Source organism: Varroa jacobsoni, unplaced genomic scaffold (assembly GCF_002532875.2).
Source record: "Varroa jacobsoni isolate VJ856 unplaced genomic scaffold, vjacob_1.0 scaffold_852, whole genome shotgun sequence".
Classification (NCBI taxonomy): domain Eukaryota; kingdom Metazoa; phylum Arthropoda; class Arachnida; order Mesostigmata; family Varroidae; genus Varroa; species Varroa jacobsoni.
In genome coordinates, this window is record NW_019213754.1 from 46434 (window position 1) to 72206 (window position 25773).

General features: G+C 37.7%; 2 protein-coding genes and 1 long non-coding RNA gene across 9 annotated transcripts; 1 reads left to right on the plus strand and 2 right to left on the minus strand.

The window, feature by feature from the left end:
- Window positions 1–168: 168 nt before the first annotated feature.
- Window positions 169–5614, minus strand: LOC111264374 (uncharacterized). 4 transcript variants are annotated; one of them, XM_022840229.2, is made up of 10 exons: window positions 5473–5614; window positions 4781–4981; window positions 4282–4553; window positions 3095–3466; window positions 2623–2817; window positions 2219–2343; window positions 1995–2102; window positions 1661–1828; window positions 1190–1498; window positions 169–808 (listed from the first exon to the last, which is right to left on the minus strand). In XM_022840229.2, the coding sequence occupies exons 4-10, from the start codon at window positions 3432–3434 to the stop codon at window positions 776–778; spliced, it is 1278 nt and encodes a 425-aa protein (XP_022695964.1). In that variant the 5' UTR covers window positions 3435–3466; window positions 4282–4553; window positions 4781–4981; window positions 5473–5614; the 3' UTR covers window positions 169–775. The 4 variants fall into 4 exon arrangements, with proteins under 4 accessions (XP_022695964.1, XP_022695960.1, XP_022695961.1 ...); XM_022840225.2 differs by having other exon boundaries at window positions 169–1498; XM_022840226.2 differs by lacking the exon at window positions 5473–5614 and adding an exon at window positions 5186–5386 and having other exon boundaries at window positions 169–1498.
- Window positions 5388–8509, plus strand: mRpL21 (mitochondrial ribosomal protein L21). Of its 2 annotated transcripts, none has more exons than XM_022840239.2 (5): window positions 5388–5518; window positions 6872–7046; window positions 7271–7435; window positions 7672–7809; window positions 8088–8509. In XM_022840239.2, exons 2-5 carry the CDS (start codon window positions 6957–6959, stop codon window positions 8247–8249), a joined length of 555 nt encoding a protein of 184 aa, XP_022695974.1. In that variant the 5' UTR covers window positions 5388–5518; window positions 6872–6956; the 3' UTR covers window positions 8250–8509. The 2 variants fall into 2 exon arrangements, with proteins under 2 accessions (XP_022695974.1, XP_022695973.1); XM_022840238.2 differs by lacking the exon at window positions 5388–5518 and adding an exon at window positions 5838–5990.
- A 698-nt stretch (window positions 8510–9207) lies between these two features.
- On the minus strand, window positions 9208–24748 carry LOC111264377 (uncharacterized). 3 transcript variants are annotated; one of them, XR_002682830.2, is made up of 4 exons: window positions 24528–24748; window positions 10320–10522; window positions 9811–10019; window positions 9208–9401 (listed from the first exon to the last, which is right to left on the minus strand). It is a non-coding gene; the product is annotated as an uncharacterized LOC111264377 (long non-coding RNA). The 3 variants fall into 3 exon arrangements; XR_002682831.2 differs by lacking the exon at window positions 24528–24748 and adding an exon at window positions 16984–17233; XR_015312668.1 differs by lacking the exon at window positions 24528–24748 and adding an exon at window positions 11463–11706.
- Between the last annotated feature and the right edge of the window lie 1025 nt (window positions 24749–25773).

Here is a 25773-nt window from a genome sequence, read left to right on the forward strand (position 1 = left end):
TATTAATCGCTCTAAAATCGACATCTTTGATGATTGATACTTTTGTATTCGTGACAAATTTTATGTATTACAATATAAAGAGGCATGTATATCAGTGGACTCTAAGATCAAGTGAATATGGTTCTAAGCTAACCTAATCTTCTTGTCATCTCAATGCACGAAAAAGTATTTACAAAGGCGCTAACAAACAATATTTATTTTCAGGATATTGTGCGTATGACGAAAGATGTACATTCGGTTTGCTTTAGTTAGTAAAAGTTAAGAATTAAACAACACGATATTGACGTTTACAGACATCTTTTGCTCCGCATAGTGAATTTACCATAGTTATTTTAATCATCTGGTGGATGCAACGTACCGCTTGTTTCTTACAATAAAAGTCTCGTGTATTTTAATGTAACACTCTCAAGACACTCTAACAGGTGCTTAGACCGTCTTGCATCGGTCGTAAATACTGCGCAAAACCCAAAATGCAGCCATAAGGCCATTAATTGAGCTAGACATTCAGGCTTGAGAGTACTGGTTGAGTTATCTTTTGGACCTGTGCAAAATATCTGATCTAGTAAGCTTCTTTTGACAAGAACTATAACAGATTTGATCATCTGCCGCGGCACATCTGAATCTAGCATCTACTACACACAGACCAACGATGTGAGTAATATTAACCACACAGAAGTGACTGTAGTTGTCGTCGCGGCATAGGAATTAATGAGAACCTGGACATAATTGTTATAGTAGATTGTTTGTCTTTTGAATTAGCATTACCTGTTGCCTGCTAAAGGCAGTCATTCACAAGTGAAGCGATTTCCTGCAAGAATACGAAATATTGATTGGCCTTTTGATTGTGATGATTCTTCAATATGTTTTTATACTACGATATTTATTAATAATAGGTATTATCGAGCAAGTTTCAGGTACAAAACGCGTTCTGTTATAATAATCTTATTGATCTATCCTATCTTTTTAAATATCGTACGCTATTGACACATGCTGTGCACAGATGCGCGTTGATAGATTCAAACCAGCGAGCGTTTAAAAATTGCACCATACGAAATTTGATGCACTTAATTTCATCCAAAAATTTTGCGTAAAAGGATTCGTAAACCACTACTTTTAAGCAGTTTTAAGATAATTCGGTGCTTCCTGTCGATTCTGGAACGACGTAAGGTGAAATTGGCATAATGCCGACCTGTTCGACTGGTTGTCGCTGTGTATGCTGTTGGGCAGAACCGGGCCTCGGGTCCGCTTCTTTCTGGGAAGTAGGGAAATCCTTTATGCTGTCTTCAGCAGTTTCCTTGGCTTTGTCCTTGTTACAACTGATTGGAGCTGAATCCCAGCCAACTATAGCGACATCGGTGTTACAGTCACTAGTATTTTTATTGTTATTGCTGGTGCCAGCAGTGGTATTCGGTTTCTTCTTCTTCGCTGATTTTGAGCCGCGAGGTCGTCCACTGCTCGTGTGTGTACAGGTCTCCTTCTTTCTGCACAGCCGACATGACTGCAATGCACGTACAAAATGTAGCTATCATAGCACTCGTCGGTAAAAACATTCAAAATTTGAGTAACATAATAAATGGTCCAAAATGCATAACTTTCTTTACATCTGATGGGAATATCGGAGTCCATCGGTACAGAAACTCAAAAAGTTTCCAAAACTTACCAAGCACTGTTGTTGATCTTTTTCACTGCTCGACGTTGTTGCAGCTCTATGTTTTGCTTGAATATGTGTGACGAACTTTAGTTCGGAGTCAATAGAAAACGTACAACCTTCCATCGCGCACTGCAGTTCCATCGAATCCGAACGTATCATAGGAAACGACTCGTGAACCTGCAATAAGAGACGACAAAGCAATGAATGTGATGCCTTTGTGTAATATTAGCGCTTCGCTAACTGGCATTTATAAGAATGATTAACTGCCTTTAGAAAACTTCTCAAATTAATCCAAACTTTTGTCTTTATCTATTAGTTGCTGAGCTTTACATCTCTTTACTACCTCGTAGCGATGCAAAATAAACTCGGGTCTTCGTTTAGTCTCAAACGTGCAATCAGGACAACGCTTGATGTCGCTCTTGCCAAACTTTGTGTTTTGCAAGTTGTGGATCTGAAAAAAGAATCCGTCCTATTATTGCCTTGTACATTGCCTTATTTCTGACGGCTTCACACTTCTTCGCATTCCAGTATTGGACAAACTTTTTTGTGTGGTATTTTATGACTAACCCTTCTTCGGTGAATGCTGAGATCTGCCGAATGTCTAAAATGTTGACCACACTCCTTGCATTTGTGGACTTTATCCGATGAATGTTTGAGTATACGATGATCGTTGAGCATACGTTGGGAATACGCTGTTCTCATTGGAAGGATATCAGGATCAAGCATAGTAAAGACCACAATAAAACAGACAGTGGAAAACGAAAGACGGAGAAATTAATTCGTACTCCTCTAGTCGCCATATAGTTTGTTTTGCTCATTCATTCTGCAAGTAGTGTAATACAGTTTAAATCTAAAAATTTCTTAGACTAACGATATTTCAATGTACAGCTTTCGCTTAGGAGAGAGCTTCAATGAGTTAATATAAAACAAGGCAAAAACAATTATTTTTCCGAGTGTAGTAAGACACCTACTTGTGTGATCGCATTGTGTACACGCAAAGTTCTTTGGTCCATGCGTTTTTTTATGTCTACTAAGTAGGTCATTTTTATAAAAGCCCATTCCGCATAGTTCACACTTGAAGTTCCTTTCGAACGCGTGTTGAGGTAAGTGGCTGCGTAGACGAGTTTTCCTCAGAGTCGTAAAATCGCAAAACACACATTTGTAGCCTGCGATTTGTGAAAAAAAAGAGACAGCATTTAACCAATTATTATGAAACAAATGTTTATTCCTTATAAGGAATAGTTGAATTAATTGCAGACACCTATTTATAGTAGAACGTCTAAAAACATTCGTCAGTTGTTATAATGAATATACAAACGTAAAGAACCTATAAGTAATTCTTTGCTACAGTAATATTGTGCATGAAATATTCTGCCATAGAGAAAAAAAACCAATAACATTCTGTGAATTGCAGCCCAATAATCCAACGTTTTTGTTACGTACCCATTATATGATTATCGAAGTGTTGCTGCAGTTCGTCCTGCCTCCATGTTGTAAAATCATTACAGACTGGACAAGAGAGTGCCTCCTGTCGTACTGCATCATCTTGAACCTTTTCGGATTCCGTCTCAGGGGAGCAATCCACGTGAGACGTAAGGTGAGTTTCGAGTTCGTTTCGGTTTGTGAAAGTGATCGAGCAAAAAATGCACTCATAGACAGCTGTCGATCTGCGCTGCGACCTGCGCTGACAATTTGATGTTGACGTTTGATCCGAAAGTTTGGCGGAAGCCAAAGCCGCCGAATGTGAATCAGCTTTTTCTTGGCTGGGTGGACCCATTGTCATCTGCGAAATGGCTTAAAGAAGCTTGGTTTCACCTAAAGAAAAGGATTAAAATGGGATGGACATTATTTAAGTGAAAAGCAACTGTTTTTTTCTTCCACATACTATTTCTCGTCTGCCGACAGTATATATAACTATTACATCCTTCGTTACCCTTTTTACATTACAAAGTTCCTGCATCATATATAGATGAAATTCCACATTCCAGACGTGTTCGCTACTCACATACGTAAGCACTGTAATCAGTTTGCTTAAGTCTCCAACAATTGAAAGAGACATGCGCAAAAATGCACATTTTAAAAAGCATAGGGTGTTGAGAATCAAACTGCTAAAGTAAACGCAGCCTTAAATGCTAAGTCTCAAGAAGGCGCAATCTATAAACAAATGTCTGCTTGTTGTCGTATATTGCTGAATAAGTCCAAAAAATATTTAAGCTGATTTTTCAGTAATGGGTGATCAAAGGTCTTGAGTGCAGTACACTGGCCATATTAATATTTGCTTAAAGCAAGGCACAGGCTGTGACAATGTATACATAGAATCAGAGGCAAAAATGTGTTAAGAGTTAAGTGAGAAGCAGATCTAAAGAAAAAATATAGTTGGCAAAAAGCAGTCTTATTGTAAAGTCACTGTTGATCCGCACTATTCTAAGCGTTACCTTATCCTTGTTTTCTCTTTTCGCATGAATTACTATTTCTGCGTTACTAAACAGCGTTCGTTTGCACCCGCTTGGATAAAACGCTTTTTATAACTCTAGCCAATGCTGTTCTAAAGATAACCTAAAATGACCTGATCGTAATAAACATTTTTGTTACAAAAAACCATTTATTACTGTTAACATAAATACACATACGATTTTAATTCTTAACGGCGAATTCACAGCATAGCTAAGATCTTCTCGGTGAGTTCCTTAACAATAACTTTCTCATAGTTTGTGAGACTAATTCCAAGAAGGACTGAATTAACTCTTCCATTACTTTTCACCATAATCTTCTCAGCTAGGTAGCGACCCGCCGTTTCGACACCTTCATCTTCCGCCCCTAGAAGTCGGTTCACTGAAATTACGTCGTCGTTATCGGCACGTCCAGCAGAAACTCCAAATGACGCTTCATATGGGACTGATTCCTTAAAAAAACAGGCACCAAGCTTGTTAGGGAATTCTTGCTGGTACGTTTCAATTCGCCCCCACAAATATTTTGCACACAGTAGCTTACAACATATACACATCTTACTATCTGAAATTATGGGAAAACTTGTTTCTCGGAGTGTGTAAAATAAACCGGAAATTTTGTGGCCACTCGTTTAAAATGTATTATATCGCCAAAAAGAAAGATTCACAAACGCCAACTCACCCTTGATATATCGAGAAGGTTTCCGATTTTGCCGTAGGAGGACACGATGACGAAGAAACGATTGGAAAATGGTGTAATGGCAACACTTATGTGGTCACCATTAATTTGTAGATGTTGACAGTGTGTTTTCATAATAGAAGGTACATCACTACCCAGAGGTCCGATAATACCTTGATTACCACCAAGAGACATCGTGAAAGCCTGGCCATTTAGTAATAACAATGATTATTAGCAAACAATCCAGCAACTAACTTGTCGATTTTCAACAGCCAAGCATCAATAGCTTTCGGAGGCAAGACGAACAATTTTACAGAGGACGCTAACATCAGATAAGGCATTTAAACAAAGTGAACAAGCTTGATGGGTAGGAAAAGTAGTCACCCTGGCCACTACACACTAACAAACCTTGTTACGATGTCGAATCAAGCTCTACACAAACGTGATAGAAACAAGTATTTAGATGAATTTATAGACTTCTAGGGTACTTCAGGCTATTTTTTTCAGTTTTACTTCCGAAACCGCCATTAGGAATTACATCAGACGACTTGTTCGCACCACAAAACAAAGTACGACTACGCCTGGATTCAAACCGGGACTACCATGCGTTCCTAGGTATGGTCCCGATTGTCACATATTAGCCATCAGTAGGTCGTTCTACGCGTAATCTAAGCATACGCTCTTGTACTGCCCACCTTTCTATAAGTTTATCCTGATGCCGTTGGAACTTCCGAATAGAACGTGAGTCTAGAAAGTAACGAAAGGAACTGGTAAAGAAATTTCTATTTGCATGCACAACAAGTGTTCGAATTTAGAACCCACTATTTTGCAGTCAAGGGTAGGGTGCCACAACCTCGCATCACCCGTGCCACACGGAAATGAACGTAACTAGCTTTATATTCAAAGACAGTAAAGTCACTGTAAGTTAATTTGAAAGTTTGCCAAGTAAACATATGCAGATTTCGCGTTATAAGTCGGAGATATTAGCTAATTACTGTGTGCGCAGGGACAACGTGTGATACTGTGAGGTACCACACATGTCTTACAGATTAAAAGTATCCTCATCGGTACCGCGCAGCGAAGAACATGGAGCTGTTCAATGGCAATAGAGTGTGCATTATTTCTGTCTTGGGCATTCCTAAGGATTTGCAATTGTCGTAGAAAGATATAAATTGAGTACTTCGAGGAATAAGGATCAGTTTTCGCTAGAACTGTGAGTTTCATATTAATCATATTTTTTGATTCGCTGTTTCGACGTTAAGATAAATGGATCATGTTGCTCAGTGATGTAATAAATCGCTTGAATATACATCGGAAGATAGAGAGATTGGGATATTTGTGGAATGTCGGCAAACTTTGTTGTGAAACTTTTGTTATAGGAAATGCTTAGCTCAAAGTTCGCCGAAACTTTGAAAAGGCAACAGTAAGTTATAACATGCCGAGTCTGGATTTAGATTTACATTAAATTCATAAGAAAATACCTAGGCTTGTTTATTTAATTTACAGACTTGAATGGATTTTATTGATATATTACTTGATAGACGCTGGCTCTTTTATAGTTTTTATGAGCGGTAGACAGCGTTACTGTAATATGCAATGGAGTAAAAGTCGGCCTGCAGTGCTTAACACTTCAGCTGCATTTAGTAATTTTCTCCTGAAGTCATATCCACATCTTTGTGGTAGCACTTAATTTATTTACTGTTATTTCAACCTATTTTTTAAGACTCGTATGAAACGAATAACAGGCCATATTGCATACTGTTAGAGTCCATACATTTTAGTGCTCATTTGCCTGGATTAAAAAGGTCAACATTCAGCTTTTGCCAATGTTTCAAGGACTTGTTTTTCTTAAAGAACAACAATGAAAAAAGTGTTTAGTTAGTACGCCTTTAGTAACAGTAAAACTGTCACCTTAGAGATAGTAGTACGTTGCGTGGCAGGAACTATATATATTAAAACGAGTTTTCTGCTTTATTTGGCTTTTAGGCCTGATTTATCGAATGACTACGAATTGTCCTCTGCTTACTTGGTGTATTCGTGACAAATTACAAAGCAACGGCAAAAATCGTTTTTCTTTTTTGCATATATTTTCAGACCTACTATTAGCTGAAGACAACCTCGATTGTTTTCGACGATAAATTCCCCCAAATTTCAGCATTAATTATTAACCAGTGTCAACATGTTCAGGCGTGTCCTATCATCAACTGCCACCGGCCTCAACGTCATTGGCAGGAATGGTTTTAGAAACAGAGTCCCCATCACTTCCAAGGTGTGTATGGTAGTATGATAGTAATCTCTACTCAATTTTAATGGAAGTTCCGAAAGCCTTACGTTTACATAGATTACGCATCCTCGGTAATGATATGTAGTGGACATTATTCATATGTGCAATAATTATTGGATATTTAAATTGACAAATTTTTGTGAGTAGCTGAAATGTATATACAGTTAATTTTGACGTCAGATTTACGTTTGGATCTCGGCTGCTCACAGGCTGGTGTTGCCACGGCGGGTCCAGTGCATCGGGGTGAAATTGTGGATGAAATGCGAGACTATCGTATTGTCGACGACGTAATTGGCGCGATCAATCGGCAGATAACTGAAGACACGTACAGTAGATTATTTGCGGTAGTCTTTATTAATGGTAAACAATTCAAGGTATGCAGACATATTTCCTTTTGGCATCGTTGCGGGTTGATATAGAAACTTTAGTGGAAAAGCTTGTCCTTTTTTATTTGCCAAAGTCGACACAAAGTAGAAAGATCTCAGAGAGCTTTCGTAGCAGCATTCACTAGGAATTGCGAAAGTGGGATTGATTTTTTCGTATACTATGTGCTTGAGGATTCATGTTACATGTAGACTTCTGATCAAACGCACATCGTCAACTGTTGAAGGTAACAGCTGAAGATATGATCGCTATACAAGCCCATTTGCCGGTCGAAATTGGCGAAACTATTTCGCTAGAGAAAGTACTGCTGGTTGGTGGCACCGACTTCTCCATTATTGGCAGGCCACTCATTGACAAAACGATGGTGAGTTAAACACCTTTCTTCTTCGGTAAAAATTTGTACAGTAAATATACATTAGAACATGACGAATTTCATAACATTTCTAGCTGTTCCTTTACGCAAGCTATGAAAAGTATTTTAGGATTATAATAAATCCATTTCAATGTGACAGTACATAATCTGCTTTAGTAGAACCACATAGAATGAATATGATCATACATGAGTTTTTGACGTAAATTTTAGCATTGTTTTTCTCATATCCGTCAGTTTCTGCTCGTTCGTTTCTTCTATTTTTTTTACAGGTTCGGGTGCTGGCGACCGTGGTAGAGAAAACGTTGAATTACGAGTACAGGAGGTTTTTGCACATTCAACGGACTCGTCTTCATCGTTCATACTTCTTTCGAGATAAATACATGGTGCTAAGGATCAATGGAATAGAATTACTTAAGACGATCGACCCGTAAGAAAAAATAGTATTGTATTTTGGGGCATTACTTGTGGTGTACATGTTAGAGCAATGTTTGAAAAAAACTAGAAAGTTGGACTATAGACTATAGACTAGCTATAGAAATACATTTCGCTCGACTATTTGTTAATTAATAAAAATGCTTGCATGAACATTATTTTCAGCCCGTTCAAAATATGAATAACAATAGCCGAAAAAATGTGTGGTTAAATTTTTTATAGAGGTACATAGAATAAAAGAATATATTTGACAAAGCGATGCTTTTTTGGAATTTTCAATGTATTTTAGCGCCTTAGCCTAGCGAATTTAATATAAAATGCGAAAAACATTAATTTCGTATTTCAAAACAACCGTCTGCTCGAATATCGTCGGTCCAACCTCCAACAAATGAATTGCAGTTTGCCACGGAGAATTTGAACACCGAGTTGTCGAGAATAATCTCAAAAGTACAGCGGAAGAGGCAGTCCGCCGTATGAACCTCATATTCGGTGCAGGACCTACTACTGGAAGTACCATAAGCTGCTGGTTTTAAAAGTTTCAGCAAAAGATGGGTCTTTTAAAAGATCCTATGTCACGCGTACCGAAGTGCTGAAACCTGTGGTGGAGGCCGACACAAGTCGGTCGAGGCGTGCCGGTCGTAGCACTGACATTCGATGTATCTAGCGTTATCGTACTTGATCCCTTTCAAATGAATATAGTAAATCAATTGGACAAATTAGTGTCACGCAATATGAACGGGGACCTAAAGTGAGGTAGTAGAGGCATTTTCCTTTGCTCCGAGTCATAACAGTGAGCGGAATATCGCCATGAAGCACATGTGTAACAACACAAACTTTTGCTGTCTGTGTAGTCGTCTAGTGCGGGTACTATCCTGCAGCTTTATGAGTTCCTGATTTGTCGACTACGGCTAGAGTGCACTGTTAGCAATGGAAAAAAGACTGTAAATGAAACGAAGCTTATTCAACAGATATAATGCACTTTTATTATATTAAACCTTACATCGTACAGATCAAAACACCAAAAATACCGGATTTAATAACCGGAATTATCCTTCTGCTACAGAATACCATTGATATCTTGGTGACTTCTTAATAGGAACGTGATCGAACTTCATGATGTCGGAATTTTTTTGTCGAGAGCGTACAAACTCCTGTAACGGTTAAATAAAGCGTTATCCCAAATGGCCAAGTGACAAATAGTCGTATGTAGTAAAGGTCCATACTTCAACAAATAATAATCTAATTATATTTATGAAAAAAGAGTTGGAAAAATATTGTTCATCATATCGCATTTAATACTAAACGCCCTAATATGTGTAAGTACTTTTAGCTTCTTGCTTTATCTTGTCTACAAACAGATACAGTTGAAACAGCTGTATCTGTTTCATCATTTATGTTCATCTTTGTCAGGTGTCATGTATACAAGCAATATAAACATAAAATGTTTTATAAATTTAAAATAGCAATAGAATTAAAAATAAAATGAAGTGCATAGTACATAACGCCACAATGACGTTCTTTTTGTCTGGGCCACGTTATTTAAAGAAGGTAATCCCCTACCTGCTAGATGGCTTCCACAATCTTTTGTCCAGTACAGTACCGGTATCAAGGAATTGCGGCCGTTCGTTCCAGATAGCTGACATTAGAGGTCATCAATAAATAGTGTATCCGCTAGCAAATACACATAGCGGTTATGGCAAGAAGAATATAAGCCCAATGCTTTGTCGTATTCAGAACGAGGGGTGACGGCCTTTCTTTGAGAGCATTCGCTACCAGTGTTTATCCAATACGTTTTGTTACATGCAACAAGGAAGAAACAGACCTATATAGCACCTAAATAGACTCTAATGTGACTCAGGAGTGAACAGTTGCAGTGTTATTTTCTAGTAGTAACTCTACTTTTCTAAACTTCATAGCCTTAGCGTTGTCAACGTTGATTTCTAGACCAACGTCTCTTATGTGCAACTGAAAACGGGCCTATGTCTGCCGAATTTCGAAACGTCATACCTCGTAAATTAAGAGATCATCGGCATACAATATAACATTTGCTTTCACAGATTCGGACTCACCGATTTTACTGCTTGGGAAATCGTTTAGGAGGAATGAAATTAAGTACGGAGCTGAGGCTGTCGCCCTGAGCCATCTATGTCACCGTTTCCGGGGGTGTAATTTTGCCACGCCGTCCTCTATCGCACTGGGGTTTTTCAACAAAACCGAACCAACGAGCTGGATAAGCTTGTGAGAAATTCCCGCCTCAATACGCTTGAGCCACCTAAAGATATCGACCAATTTGAGGAAATAATTTTGCGACTTTTATTTCTAGAGAATATTTACAACCCGTAATTTACCTTCCTGTCTTAAATATTTTGAGATATAAACCCGATGGGCAGTGTGTGAAGCGATACATAGCTACCGAAATGATCACCCACGGTAAGCGGCGTATTAACTAAGAGGTCACCTGGCCACTGCAGGAAATTGGGTCATATAAGATTAGTTGCTAAACCAAATTCTTGCACAAATGCTTACTCTTGAATCAAAACGAAGTTTTAATTTCTTTGGGGATTGTTATGACTTCCCTGCAAACGTCATTAAAAGCATGAACCACCCCTCCTCTGTTTTATATATATATATATATATATATATTATATATATATATAGCTGTTGTTCATTAGGCTAACGAAGCTCGTTGACAATTTTGGGTTTAGTACAAATCTAATACATTCGCGTTTTTAGGCAGCCCAGAATTGTTAAGAAGTGATTTCCATATTTACCTACAAAGCGGTATCCTGGTCAATAGAAGGGCTGTTTCTAGAACACCTTGAGGACTCATATGACTACGGAATTTGATTCTATAACACGTTGCATTTCGAGCCAACACACTTTAGTCATAGTGATCAAAGAAAGGTCTGCTTTGTATCATGGTGCGCTCTTCAGTACGAGCTTGAAATCTATGGCTCGCAAGAGGTGTTTCTACTTTCTTTTGACATCGTGGCTATCATGACAATGGAACGGGAAACACATTAAAGACTTAAATATCATTGCTGACGTGAAAAAAACATAATCGATTTGATTTTACCGCTCTTATGAACTGTCATATTCAGACATTCTTTTCAGTTACAAAAAAGGCAGCTCCCCGTCTTTGAAACAAGTAAGGCTTATTTGGTAACGTACTTCTCACTTAAAGTTGTGTCAATAATACTGAATGTTATCACCGTTAAATGACGTAGCGCAATCGTAGTATAGCACGTAGATCCGATCGAAGTTCAAGCTAATCGATGCTCTGTTTGATGGTGTTAAAAACAGTAAACATTTTTCCTCTGTGGCCACTTTGGGTGCATCAATAAGCGGATCCAATAAAGTAGGATGACTGAACTTTTTCGTTCACTCTATTGCACTTAGATGAGAGCGTTCTTAAGATAATGATAGCCTCACAAAGTGGGTCTATATGGGTCACTAATGATTTCGTAAGCAGAAGTCAATTATCCAACGAAGTTAAAATAAAAATGCTTTCTATTCTAGAATAAGCTCGTTATGGCTAGAAGCCAGTCTTTTCTTTTCATAATTTACTGTCGAGTTAGACAGGTCTATTCATCTAGCATAGGTCCACATGAGGCATCACTGCATAGACACTGTTGAAAAATGCTAGTAAATCGACGGCTTGATTTTTGTTCGATAAGAGAATGGGAACAGCAGGGACGTGCATGTCGCTCCTCAAGGGCGTCTTGAGTGGACTAAAGCGCGTAGAAAGATGGTCCTATTACCAATATACCAATCAATTATGAATTCTGATCTATAATCATAATTATCCACTGTGTGGCGCATATATTCGCGATTCCTTTTACCGGAATTTTCCATTGCATGAATATAAATAATGCTGTCAAAATTTCTTCTACGCGTTGCTGATAACAAACATATATGGCACCGCGAGTGTAAAACTACAGCCCCGTCTTACCCTGAACGACAGACGCCCAGAGCGACCGCGTGATATGATTTCACGTAGGGATTTTTGACAAACGTAACTAGATTTCAGTCTGCTACGTCAAAACGTAATTTTAGAATATAAGGAATCGTGGTTAATAATCGAAATGGTTACGCTTCTTTATTGGTTAGTAATAGCTCGATAAAAATTCGCATATAACCCGACCGTTTAAAATTTAACCAAAGAAAACAGTCTAGTAACCCAGATCCCTCTAAATTTCTGACCCGTGTACCTCTACAATATTCTCTCTCTTTCTCTCTCTATATATATGCATGTATATATATAAATAAAGTTGTTCAAAATAACGTAGATATCGAAAGAAACGGCCCAATGATGATTTTGTCGTTTTTTTTTCAAAATTTCGTCCTGAGAGATGCTTCTTGTAGTCATCGACTAACTATAGAGCTCAGCGTGCCGACAAGTGAGTAGCTGTGCTAATTAAGTAGTAAAATAACTAAACATCTAGCACCACACAGTTCTGAACGATTATATTTGGTCACAAAGCTCTATATTTGGGTGTCTTGCGGATTGATACAAAAGAATTCACTCGATCGTGTCTTATCTGCGAAATCCTGTAGAAGAGAAACGAAATAAAACTATCTTTAAAGCGGCTGATTGCTGGTGATTAAAAGTGAATCAGATCGTCAATAATAAGGTGCTCCAAACTGTAATAAAGCTCCATGCCATATGACTGGCGGAAAGGAATCTTCGATTATAAGCTAATCACCCTTCATATCAAAACTTAGGACTATAGTATAGTGTATGTGGTAATCGAAAGGTAAGCGTAGACTTAAGTGAATTTAAAGTATCGGATCTGCTAGCGTTAAGTAAAAACCAGCCATCGATTGTTTTGTGATCTGTTAGCACTGGGTAGCCACTGGCTTAGAACGTCTGCGAGTCTTTCTGTTTCGAGTTTTAAGTCCGGTATCGTCATTAGAACTCTGTTCAGGAAGCGATTTTCGCCCTCAGCGTGAAACGAAGTGTGCCTATGCCCAGGTTCGAATCCAGGCTGCAACGTCTGGCAATCTGCTACGAATCGAAATTCCATTATAACAGAAAATATCTGCTATCTAATCCAAAGCGTGGCATAACCAACTTCTACAATACGATGGAGATAATTTTTTTCTCCATTAATTGAGAACATCTTTATTGTCGAATATATAACTTATATATATATACATTTTATATATTAAACATATATATAAGATGTATAGTAATAATAAAAAATAAGCAGATATGTTGCGTACATGATATTACCCGAGCGTTTCCCATGCGTAGCTACTCTTTGCAATTTTATCCCTTGCAACGGTTTTAGGGACTTTAGAAAGGTCCGCGTTAAACAGTTGAGAAAAAAATGTGGTTCCCGCACCGGGGATAACGATTTCCTACAAATTAATGTAAATGTATTTATATTACATTATGACCATTTTAATAAATCCAAATGTATCATGCCTAGCCTCCCTTTGTGATTAACCCGAAAACAGAGCATGCTTGACATAAACGGTAACGCTAAACATTTGCAGTATTTTATTGATTGGCACTGAAACACTTAAAAAAGCGTGACTAACAGAATTTCACAAAGTTTTAGTGTGTTTAAAGTGAGACATCTGTTAGTTCCAAAAAAATATTTTTTGTTAGAATTCAACCTTCGTAGTCAGTGTCACTTATGTTTTGCGTTTATTATAAAATGTTTTACTGTAGTACCGTTAATGAGGCGAACGCAAACCATTATAATTTTTATTCCAATAAACTTGGAAATATGGGATAAGCTGCATAAATCAGTTAACTTAGTGGTGGTATCTCAATATAATTAAATGGAAATGTAAAGTTCAAAAAGCGAAAAACATCTACATCTATATATATAAACATGTATAGAAGGTATTAACAAGCCTGGAAATATCGTACAATTTAATTTTCGTATTCGCCTTGTATTTATTATTTGAAGACGTTTTCCGCAGATGTCAGGCAATAATCAAACTTGCCTTTTTTTTTTTTTTGTAATTCAGCAAATCAAATAGTGTTATATTCTGACGAGAAGTGTGTATGTGCCTAAGATCGTTTGCTCCATATACGGGTATGTTCCTCAATTTTTAGTTTGACAGCGACAAATTATAGCCGACAGGATCTACTGGATAGGCGCGAACGCTTAGGACGGCTCATTTCTAAATGTAAATATGAACACATAGGAGCCAATACAACCTTGTACAATGTGATCTAATAATTAGTCGATTATTAATGAGTAAAGTTGTACAAATGAATAGTTGGTACAATAGTTCATTAATGGTAATAAAAGCCATCTTTCCTTGTTTGTTTTTTGTATTCGCCTTTTTCTCTCATAAAGAGGTTGTCAAGGAATTGTACTACTTGCAATGCAGAGATATGTAGCTGCTGATATGGATTTTTAATATAATAATCATGTTTGACTTGTTTATTAAAGTGAATATCAATATTTCAAAACGTTTCACAAAAATTTCAAACCAAAAACTCTCATTGAATACTAAAAGACAATTGATCACGCATTTGATGAACGCGCACAAGTAGAGCAGCAGGTAAAAGATGTTTTACAAAATTTAAGAGCTATATTTATAAAATCCTTCAATTTCGTTTATAGTTTAAAACAGGCACGTGCCTTGTTAGTCAATTGCTTACTGGTGTTGTTAACATATGTAACTATATGCGTATCTACATATAGTTCGCGTTAGGACTTCACTGTTATGCACACATCAATTACATGTTTGCTAGCAAGGGGACGATATTGGTAATTTCCTCACCTTCCCCAAACCGAATCGATATAGATAGTAGTGTTTTGACGTTAAGCATAGTCAGGACATATAATTTTGGACTAGTTCTAAATTTGATAATGATGTGCGAGTTACTTATAAATGCTGTTTTAAATTCATAGCAGTATTGAGACACCACAATTCGGACGACTTCTTCTCCCATAGCAAGCTTCACAAGCCATAAGTTGCTTTCACCTCGATCCCAATGAATCGTATATTCAGAGTTCTCAGTGTCCACACCAACCGGATGTAGTGCATCGATTCGCGCTCCTTCGAACACTGTTTCTCGCGAGATGAATTCGCCGGTGGTTGCATCGCATTTTACTCGGTGCATCGCATTGATAATCGGATCGCCATACGCGAACTCGAACAAGTTTTTCAGCACATCTTTTCGAAGCACCCGAACTTGAACTATCACTCCAGTTTTATGTGAGTCGATGTCGGTCTGACCAACTAACTTCAGCTGTCGATGACCGCCAGGACATGGCGCTAAATGAAATAGGTCAACATTATTGGTCCATACGAACAGATCATTTTCAAACATTGTAAATCCTTTGAAATAGCTGCTACGCTGCGGTCTGATCGAAGAGAGGTGCTCAATTGTAGAACAAGAGACCACCACAATTGTTCGAGGACCCAGTAGGAAAGCTTCATCCCCGAGCTTTGCGATCTCGTTGCATTCGATATGTCCTTCCGTACCAAGGTTTCCTGGGGTACGTGCAAACTCGATGTGTCCATTAGCGCATAATTCTGCTAGGCGACGACCTCGAGAATCTTCGATAATGACTAAAACGATGGGGTTCCGTCGATTACCGCCAACTGAACCCTGAGAATCAAGATGATTAGGTGAAACCCTCCAGGACATTTTTTCGAGGTAGAGGCTTGAGGTCGATTTACATTGGGACTTCCTTAGGGAAGATGGGTTGCTACTTTTGGACACATATGTTTCTGAATTACGACCGGAGCGTTGGCAGCAATTTTACGGGCACCCCATAAATGATTCGGCAGTGTTACGGTACCTGTCTATGTGTTCACGGAAGAGTCGTTGGTGCTTACATACTGCACGCTCATATGCCCAATATTCGTGGAAAGGTGAGATGTGCTAGCCACTGCTAACATCATTAGTGATCGCAATAGCAGAACCCACAAGGCGTGCACTGAAAGATGTCCTATGTGCGAGGGTCCGCGTTATGGTTTGACGGCGCGAGCGGTGTTGGAGGTGGGCTTACTAAGTATAGTATGTGATCCCAGGTTATGCGCGCTTGTCGTGAATGTGGTAATCGAGAGAAGTCTAAGTCTGATAACTTGGAAATGTCTAAATGTTTTGTATTGTAAGGTATTATGTCGAAGTAAGGAATTATTAGCGGACATTGTTGCTTTCAAATTGCTTAACTAGAATTAACTTTTAGTCCTTTGCGAACTTCAGCTCCTTTAAAAATAACATCTAATATAGCAGCATAAAAAGATATCTATAACTATGAAACGCTTTTCAATATGTTGTTGTACATACAAAGAATAGCAAAATCTACCTATAAGCTTACTAATGCTATGTGCCACGAAAAATATATATAGAAGCTGGCATATTATCCTATGGACCGCATGGGGTACTATATGTATATATATATATATATATATATATATATATATCGTTATAATGCAAATGTTCTTTATTAGAGCAAATTAATTAGTACAATTGGTATATATTTGTTAACTTCGCGGTCGTTTCGCATAATACAAGGACAAGCTTACGTAGAAGTCTGACACTTAAGAAGCGGGAAAGATTTTTCAAATTTTCTTTATGAATCTGGAAACTGGAACATTTCTTGTACAATTTCATTTCAATGCTTACTGTGCATTTAGTATTTGATGACATTTCCCATACAAAACGATAAAGCAGTTACTTTCTGCATACTAAATATGTGGAAAATACTAGTTCTATGCCGTTCTATAAATTACGCGGTATTATATACTCACAACAATATGGACGACGCGTTTGGGTGCCAAATCGACGCTACACCGCAGATCAAAAATGACATCTTGGTCGGTTTTTGGCGATTATAAACCGTCGTTTGCTGCGTTTTGCTGGCGTGCGCCAATATATTGGACAATGCTCTTATGTGTATTTGGATCGGTCCACGTTTAGCATTTTACAATAGGATCCTTTCATTAAAACGCCATTTACATATAAATTAATAACATACATTCGTTCATAGCGATTAAAGCGATATCTCTCTTTCTCGTTTGTCTTTTCTTTTTCGGCACGTCGTTTTTTTGATGGTTCTAGGTAAAAAAAATTATCATATTAGACCTATGCAAACGATGCTCATAAATAAGTACTTGTTACTGTCTTTAGGAAAGAGCATGTATTGAGCGAGAAAAGCCTCGCTGCATAGAAATCCATCGCTTTAAATATGGCGAAGAGTAAAAGCGTGCAAAAATAGAGCCAAAGGTAAAAAATGTGTTACAAACTTTAAGAGCTAAATTTCCATTGTTTTTACATACATAGAATAGTTTGTAGCAGATATATATCCAGATAGCCAGCTATTGAATAATACTATCTCCCCCGTCGCATCGAATACATTGTCAGCTGTTCCTTGGCAACGCGTTATCTAGATGGTTGCTAGTGGATAGTTGTCCCCTTTGATTTCAATGTACGGTATACTCGAAGTCACGATGGACTGTGTCACCCAGATATGCTTCATCAATTATATACCCTCGAAGGTTCTTTCGGGTGAAAGAAAGTCACCTGTAGGTGCGCTGCATTGTGCTCGGTGCATTGCGTTCATAAACGAATCGTTGTACACGAATTCGAATAGCTAATATATCACATCTTTTCGCAATACTCAAACTAAAGCTGTCACTTCAGCTCTATGCAAATCGATACAAGTTTAAAGTCTATCGTTAGCTTCTCCGCCAATTCCCACACGCGCAAGATAAATTACAATGGCTCAAGCGCGCAAAATTTGAATCCGCTAGCGGCCGCTACTGTCGCAATTGCGGCTCTATGTAAAGCATTTTCGAGCGAGTGTCCCACGAGTTTTGACACGACAATGTAGACTTGCTCAGAGGTGCTACCAAGGAGATGTTGACACATTTACAAAAAAAAGCACTTGAAACAAACCTGAAAGTGGTCAAGGGCCCAGGTTAAAGCTCTAGTCCTGGCGAATGATGGTTGGGTTCAATAGGCATGACTGTTCGGAGAGACTCGTCTAGCACATGCAAAGTTTTATTTTTTTCGTACAATTTTAGAGGAAACTCATAAGAACGTTCGCATTCAGATATCTCACGCTATAATAGAGGGTAACTCAAAGAAATATAAAAAGCTTGAACGTTTATAATCTTGATCTTTATCTACTATAGTAATATTCAAATCACAAACGAATCTACATAAAAAGTATGGTTGCCTCGTACCGTAAACGCTCAAAATTAACCGCTATGATAAATACGCTGCTGCTAACTATGGGCTATTGATTCATAATTTCAATAACCATTGCGTTTAGTGCGGTAGCGCATCTTTGTTCAATTGATGTCTTCAAATCTTTAAATGACACCGGTCTTCTGTTGAAGACCTCATCCTTAGGATACCTGTGTATGAAAAAAGCCAAGAACATCAAGTCTAAGGAACAGACAGAAACACGACTCGTAAAATAATTTTTCCAACCAAAACTATCTTTATTGATGGCGTGTACTACTGTTAGAAAGCAACATCTCCTCTTACAGCCTGTTAAAATGCGATGGATACTTGGTTTGTTGATGCCGGTACCACGATATGATTGTGTTATTTGTTGAGTGTTTTGTCATAACTTTCCTGTACTCTTTTTTAGCTGGTCTTTCGGCTTTTGATGTTCTTGACCTTCCGAAACGTTTCCTACGAACACTTTGACGAGCTCCATCCGTTTCTAACTCATCTTGTATCCAATTAATTATCAGCCACGTAAACAGATCTCGTTAAAACTCTTTGCAATATTTCCTTTATATTTCTGCTACATTTTCACACTCTTTCTTCTTCAAAATATACTCTTCAATTACTCATTATTTTCAAATGACTAGATCCCGAAAAAAAAAGCGGTAGCAACGACCCATTAAACAATGTGTAGAATTTTTAGAGCATATTGTATAGAGGATAGTCTATTTTTCTAATTTCCGCTATGCTTTCTTTGTAAGATTTGTCTAAACAAGAACATGCATTTCAATGATGTTATATACATGTGGTAAAAATGTAATTTCAGACGGTCATGTTTATTCAAAATAGTGAGCGTTACGTGTGAACAAGGCACCCATTCGGATCCTTAGCCGCTTACAGGCTCGTTTCAGATGCACGTTGGCGAACACCTCTTTGATAGTCCAACTGAACGAATCGACAATGCCATAATAAGAATTAGTGGATTCTCGTTGGACAACGCATTATATATGGTAATTTCATGAATTAAAATTCGAACTATTCGGCGGCCATGTATGCGGTTCTCGACTCTAGGAAATGCAAGATGTCGCTAAGCTGACGACCATACGATATCGATTAGGTCTTCTGTTCGGCAGTCAGTTACCTGCAATAATAGTAGCAGCAGTTACACGAGAAAAGACAACGTGAAGAAAGTTGACTGAAATAATTTAGAAACGTAGGCGTCTTCATACGTTTAGAAAAAAACGTATCGACGCTACCACATCGTTTTCTCGTTTAACCCGATTTCATAATAGTTTCAAGTGCAAAGTGTTGCTGCTGCTACAGCTGGTTCGTATAAACTCATTGTGGGGTTTCAAACAAACAAACAAAGCTATAAGAGCACAACAAGCAGATGCAATGAAATTTCCCATTGAAGTTTTCCCAGTTTTGTCGGTTAGCTAAAGATAGATACAGTCTGGTAACGTCATGGCAAAAGATAACGCCTTTTCTCTCCACACGTTCCGGTTGATAGTTTGTTGTAATGGTATTGACATTATAGATAGTTTTGGCAGACGACAGCGGCTCGTTTACAATGCACGAGTTTTTCCCAGTCCCACCACTGTATTTTTTTTTGATCTGCTCATCATTTGCGGTTCACCGCTTCGAACATTTCGCTCAATTTTATTCAGCTCTTTTGTGGAGTTTCTCTGGAGATAGATTTACAATCGAGTAAATTAGTTGATGTCAACTCATGTGGCATCCGGGCAGTTTGAGATGTTTTTTGTAGCCAGCCTTCTGCAAATGGTTTAAGACTGTTTAATGCTAAATGTTTAGATCCTTGATGATGTCATGGCTTGTTCAGCAATTGCAATCATTTTATCAATAACTGGTCGACCACTCAAAAATGGATCTTTCTTTTTACACTGAATGCGTTAGAACCATCTCTGCCGTTTTTTTTCCGACACCGCATCTTGGCACTAAAGGGCGCACTTTTTACGCTGATGGAACGCGACTCATATATACACTTTAAAGCCATTTGGCTAATAAAACCTTCGATACTTTTATGTGTGTATATATATATATAATAATTTTTTACAAATTATTGTTTATGTTTACATTCTACGCGAAACAAAACGAGTTCTTTATGTTTTCGAAACGGTCCTAGATGCCTGGTTCATCCAAAACTCTTCCACAGCCCGATATTAATCTTTAACCCAGCAATAAAGATAGGCTGGTAGGGGCTATACCTGTAGCCAAACATATCGAAGACATTTTAGTATATTATATTGCCTATGCCAGGATTTCAATTGAGAGTCCGACAGCGCGGACTTCTGTTAGAACTAAAATGACCAATTTATAATAATAATAAGACGGTAATTCATGCAATTACTATTATCATTGTGTGCGTCGTCATCTGATCTATGTTTCGTGTATATAAATATCCGCGCTACTTACTCATGTAAAAGTGCAGATTCATATATTCATTGTATTCTAATTAACTTGACCTTTTCCAAGTTTTCCGAACTTATGAAAAATTACAATTGATAGTACTAATGACTCAGATTAGAGGATGAGTAGCAGATATTTTACCGTAGGCTCCCAGCGAGTTAACTGAGGCAAAGTGATGTCGAGACCTTCAAAGCTAAGCTACTACGCTTCCGATATAGTTCGCGAGGCGTTATAAGTTCAAAAGAAAGCAAGGCATAGTACTTTTACCTTTCCAGATTTACACATGTGCATCTAATACAAAGCGCAAACGTAACATTGATAATTTGACCGTTTGTATCAAAGAGAACACGGACACTGGAACTGCGAAAGCGCACTTTACGTCACTTATCGCATTATAACTTTATCCGATTAGACGTAACTATACATTTTTCATAATACAATACACTCTAACAGCCCGGCGTTTCAATTAATAAAACTACAGACTTAACTTAGAATCGAATACTTGTTGTATAAGTGTGCTTTAGTAGATCTGTAATGTATATAACGACTACATTCGTATACCCACCATTGACCTATGGCCGCATCGTTCCGTCAACATTTTAGGACAGTGAAAACCGTACTAGGGTCGGTGTTAGTTAGGTGAATCGCATTACTTACATGGTAATCTATGCGAAAAAAGCATCTGTATTTTAACTACTTATTGGTTTCCTCGTTATTTGATCGAGGGGATGGTTACGGCTAAACCATTCTAGGGATCTGTCGATCTCCCATCGTATGTATACCGTTTGATAGACAGTAGTTAATAGGATTCCAGTATCTCTGATCGTTTTCCGGATGCAGCATATATTACACAAAGTAACGGATGAATCAAAATGAAGAGCATGTCTTGGGCGTCTTGAGGAAAATTTCTTTTCAAAACCTCTATTCGAATCGATGTACTTACTAATTATTTTTCTGGTGGTAGAAAAAAATGAAGTTGATGTATGTGATAAGTTTCGGAAGCTCATATTTAGTTATCCGTACGCGTTTTCTGTATTTGAAGGAGAAATCAGATTTTACTGACCTGAACTACTTAATACCTCGGATCGAACTTTATTTTGGTGTATCAAGCCAACTAAGAAGTTCAAGTTTAGAAAGAGGTGTCACAACACAGAGTCATTCGCCCATCAAAACGGTCAGCATCGATTACGCCATTGTTATAGCTTATTTTTTTATCTTATTATCTTCTTATGCATCTTAAATTCACTGAGAAACTAAAAACGAAGGTCTTTTCAGCTTGAATGTTTAAAACTTCTATATAACAATTTATGTTAATACGTACTTACAAGCACAAACCAGTGGAATACAATTGTACGTATCGGATCTCACTGTATATACAAAAAAATAATGAAGGGAAATCAATAATAATAATGAGATAATATTGTAATAATTAATTTCCCTCACTGTGTGCAATGACAGGCAGTCCTAAACTAAATTATGCAGACCGTAGTAGTTCGAAGCAAGATCACTTGTGCATTCCAATAAAGGTCAGGACACTGTAGGAAACCAGGCTTATATATAATACCTCTAAATTACTCATATCGAATTTTCTATCATTATATGGCATTGAAGCAATATGGTACATAGCGGTATTAAAGCCTTTCATACCATGTACACCCAGGGGTACATTGATCGAGAATTTTAATTTATAAAATATTTCAATTTGTATAATAAATTATTAATATTATATTATCCTATATTTCTGCAACAACCTTTTCTAGAGGTTAGACCGCCTGCCTACCTTCCTCTATTTTTACTTGTCGTAGAATAGCAAAATTAAATTTGATACTGGACAATGAATTAAGTTAATAACCAGTGAGCTGCCAGGCTTGGAAAATACAGATAGCTAAAGCTCTTTTAGACGAGCCTGTTTTCCACTCTTTTTTTTACGTTTAATAGGGTAAATCTCAAAAATTTTGTTCATGAACAGCAGGCCTCACATTTGTATAATCCCTACGGTAGTGTGGTGGACTTCGACCGGCATTTTCTAACTGCAGTATTTACTTAATTCTTCTAGCCTTGGTTGTAAATCTTGAAAAACTTATTGTAACACTATTTCAACATCTGGAAGCTTAACTCCAATAATTAGGTCTACTATATTAGTTTATAGAAATTGATATTGAAATTAAACTGTATAAAGACAAGAGCATCCTAATATCAAAATCTATTTCCCTATAATGCTCCAATATAATGCCGTAGCGTTTATATGTGTCTTAAATGCAATGAATAAGCACTGTTGGCAATCAAATGCTTTTGTTGACTGATATTAAAATACCCTATAGTACGCCTTTAGTTTATTTATTTTTGTATCTTTTTTTCACTTTATTAGTTTTATAAGAATACAAAAATGACACTAAGGTCCACAGTCAGACCCACTTTTCATTATAATCATTAGCTTATCTGCGGCTAGTGTAACAGATTTCAAATGAAAACCTTCTATTTTCCAAGAAACCTTTTTAAAACTGTCAGGGGACTTTTTTCAAGCTGTTCGATGACCTTTCGCTTACCCTGTATATATACACAAATGTATATTTTAGTAATTCCAATATTTTGACTTTTTTCTTTTATTGATATTATTATATTTTATCAAGGGCAAAATTACATGTTTCTTGTACAAGTCAGCCCTTCAAATATGTATATCAGGTTGTAGCTTTCAACAACCTCCTAAATGAACAGAACACAAACATCGTTTTATTTTTAAAATGGGCCTGTTTTTAGCTGTAACTGGACGCGGAAATTTCCGCACAAAGCGTTATTTCCAGTAATATGACTGTTTCAACGGTAAGCCTCAACAACGTCTTCCACGGTAGGCCTCGGTACCACCGTGAAGCATTGGGCCCGGATTCGAATCTTCGGGATCAATCGCATACATGCGTCCAATATTAATGAGCATGCATACCTAATTGGGCCGTTACGAGATACCATTTTAGCGGTGATCTATCTTCATTCAACTGTGCACGTAGCATATTTGCCCGGCACAAAAACTAAGTATAGACGACAGTTATTCTCTTTTGATTTACAATTTGGGGTGCGCGCAATGTTGTGTAAACACACTTCCATCTGAGGACATCCAGAAATCAGGGCAAAAATCCTGTTGAACGCATCGGTTCGCCCACCTAACAATTCCCATTTCGAGTGTTTTTGAGACCATTGCTATTAAAGGTCAATTAGAAAGTGGCAAATGTACGATTGATTTTCGCAGAAAAAATCATTGATTTGTTTTCACAGCAAAATATCACAGTTAGAAAAATATATGCAAATGCTTACTATCGGAAGCATTTTCTGGCTGTTACAATGGAATACGATGAATTTTGAAGTTATCTAAGTTTATAAGAAAACTTATCTAAGTTTTAAACTGGGCGCCTAATCCTAAGTGTGGCCTAAGCTAAGTTTGGCTGGTAAATACTCTAATGGCCGCGGCTAGCCATATATCGCCCATAGAATAACGGGCGAATTCAGCATGATTTACTTGGGAGGCATATGTCGAATACTTCAGAATAGTCAAGCTTGAGCAATTGGTCCTACTGTTTGCTTGAGGTATTGTTTACTCAGCTTTAATGAACTAAACAACTTAAATATACACTCATCATAAGATTCTAGTATTTTAGTGCATCCGATCGCATTGCACCCCTAACCTTCTCCCACTCACCTAAATTTCGCTCATTTTTTATGTGCGACTTCGGCTCATATTGGTGTTCTCCAAGGTGGTCCTCTTGCAAATCAAACGTTAAAACATCGATCATTCTGACAACGTTGAACGCTCGCGTCCTTTGTGCTGCAGGTCGCTTTTGAGTGCTCTGATAGGTCAGCGTTAGAATGTTCGGAAAATAGGTGCTGGGCGAGCTAAGAACGGCTGGACCAAAACGGTGCACAACAAATTCATCCAGGCCTGATTACATCGTCCCGCTACTTTAAAGAAAAAACATTGTTAGTGAACCTGACATGCACTTAACCTTTTAAAAGGGGTCAAATTGGATAATTAAGAGGGGAACATCGAAGCGAACAGCGCTTTGATGACAAGACATAGCTTACAAGATCGATATCCCACCTCTAAGGCCTTCCTATTTCATCGCATAGGAGCGTTCCCGACTAAGATTGTGAAATTCAACAGTATATATACAATAGATACCATTGAACAGTGGGGTGGTAGCGCTTCTGAATTTATTCCGATCGAACAAAAAACAGAAAGAGAAGTGATAGCTAGAAACGTCGGAAACGTTGTTCAATATCGTAGATAATTGCTATTGTTTAAGTAGATGTTATTTAAAAAATAGCAATATGTAGCGTTAACACATCTGACGCTGCAATGGAGCTGACGCATGAGGTTAATCCGAAAGCCACTCCAGTTTAAACTCTTGGACCGTAAAGGTTCTGCAAGTATTGTTATGAGGCTCTAATTATTTTTTCAGTGTTTGTATAATGTGCATTTTTTGTTTAAATGTTAGGACACTTTTCAAATATATGGGTTTATTTGCGTGACATTTTTGTATGGCCATGGTTATCAGTAATGACTACTGCAATTGTAACCCAATTTGGTTGAATTTGTTTTTTTTTTTTGAATTTTCAATTTGGTCGTTTCCAGTGAGGACAGTAGAAAATATAAATGCTGGAAAATCCATTCAAAAACTACGCTAGTCATCTCTGTCCACATATTCACTGGTGTATTTTCGATAGGGCTTTCTCCTTTACAAATGGTTTTTTAGTATTAGCTTTTTGGTATGAAAAATGAAACAACTAAAGTCTCGAGTTATTAATAGGTTAACTTTGCTCGTCCATGGGCATGGGGCCATCATATTGACAATTATGCTTAGCTCTACCGCACTAGTTTATATTTAGTTTATAGTTACATAAGGTTCATCGCAACACTCAGCGGTAGGTGAAGCCAATATTCGAAG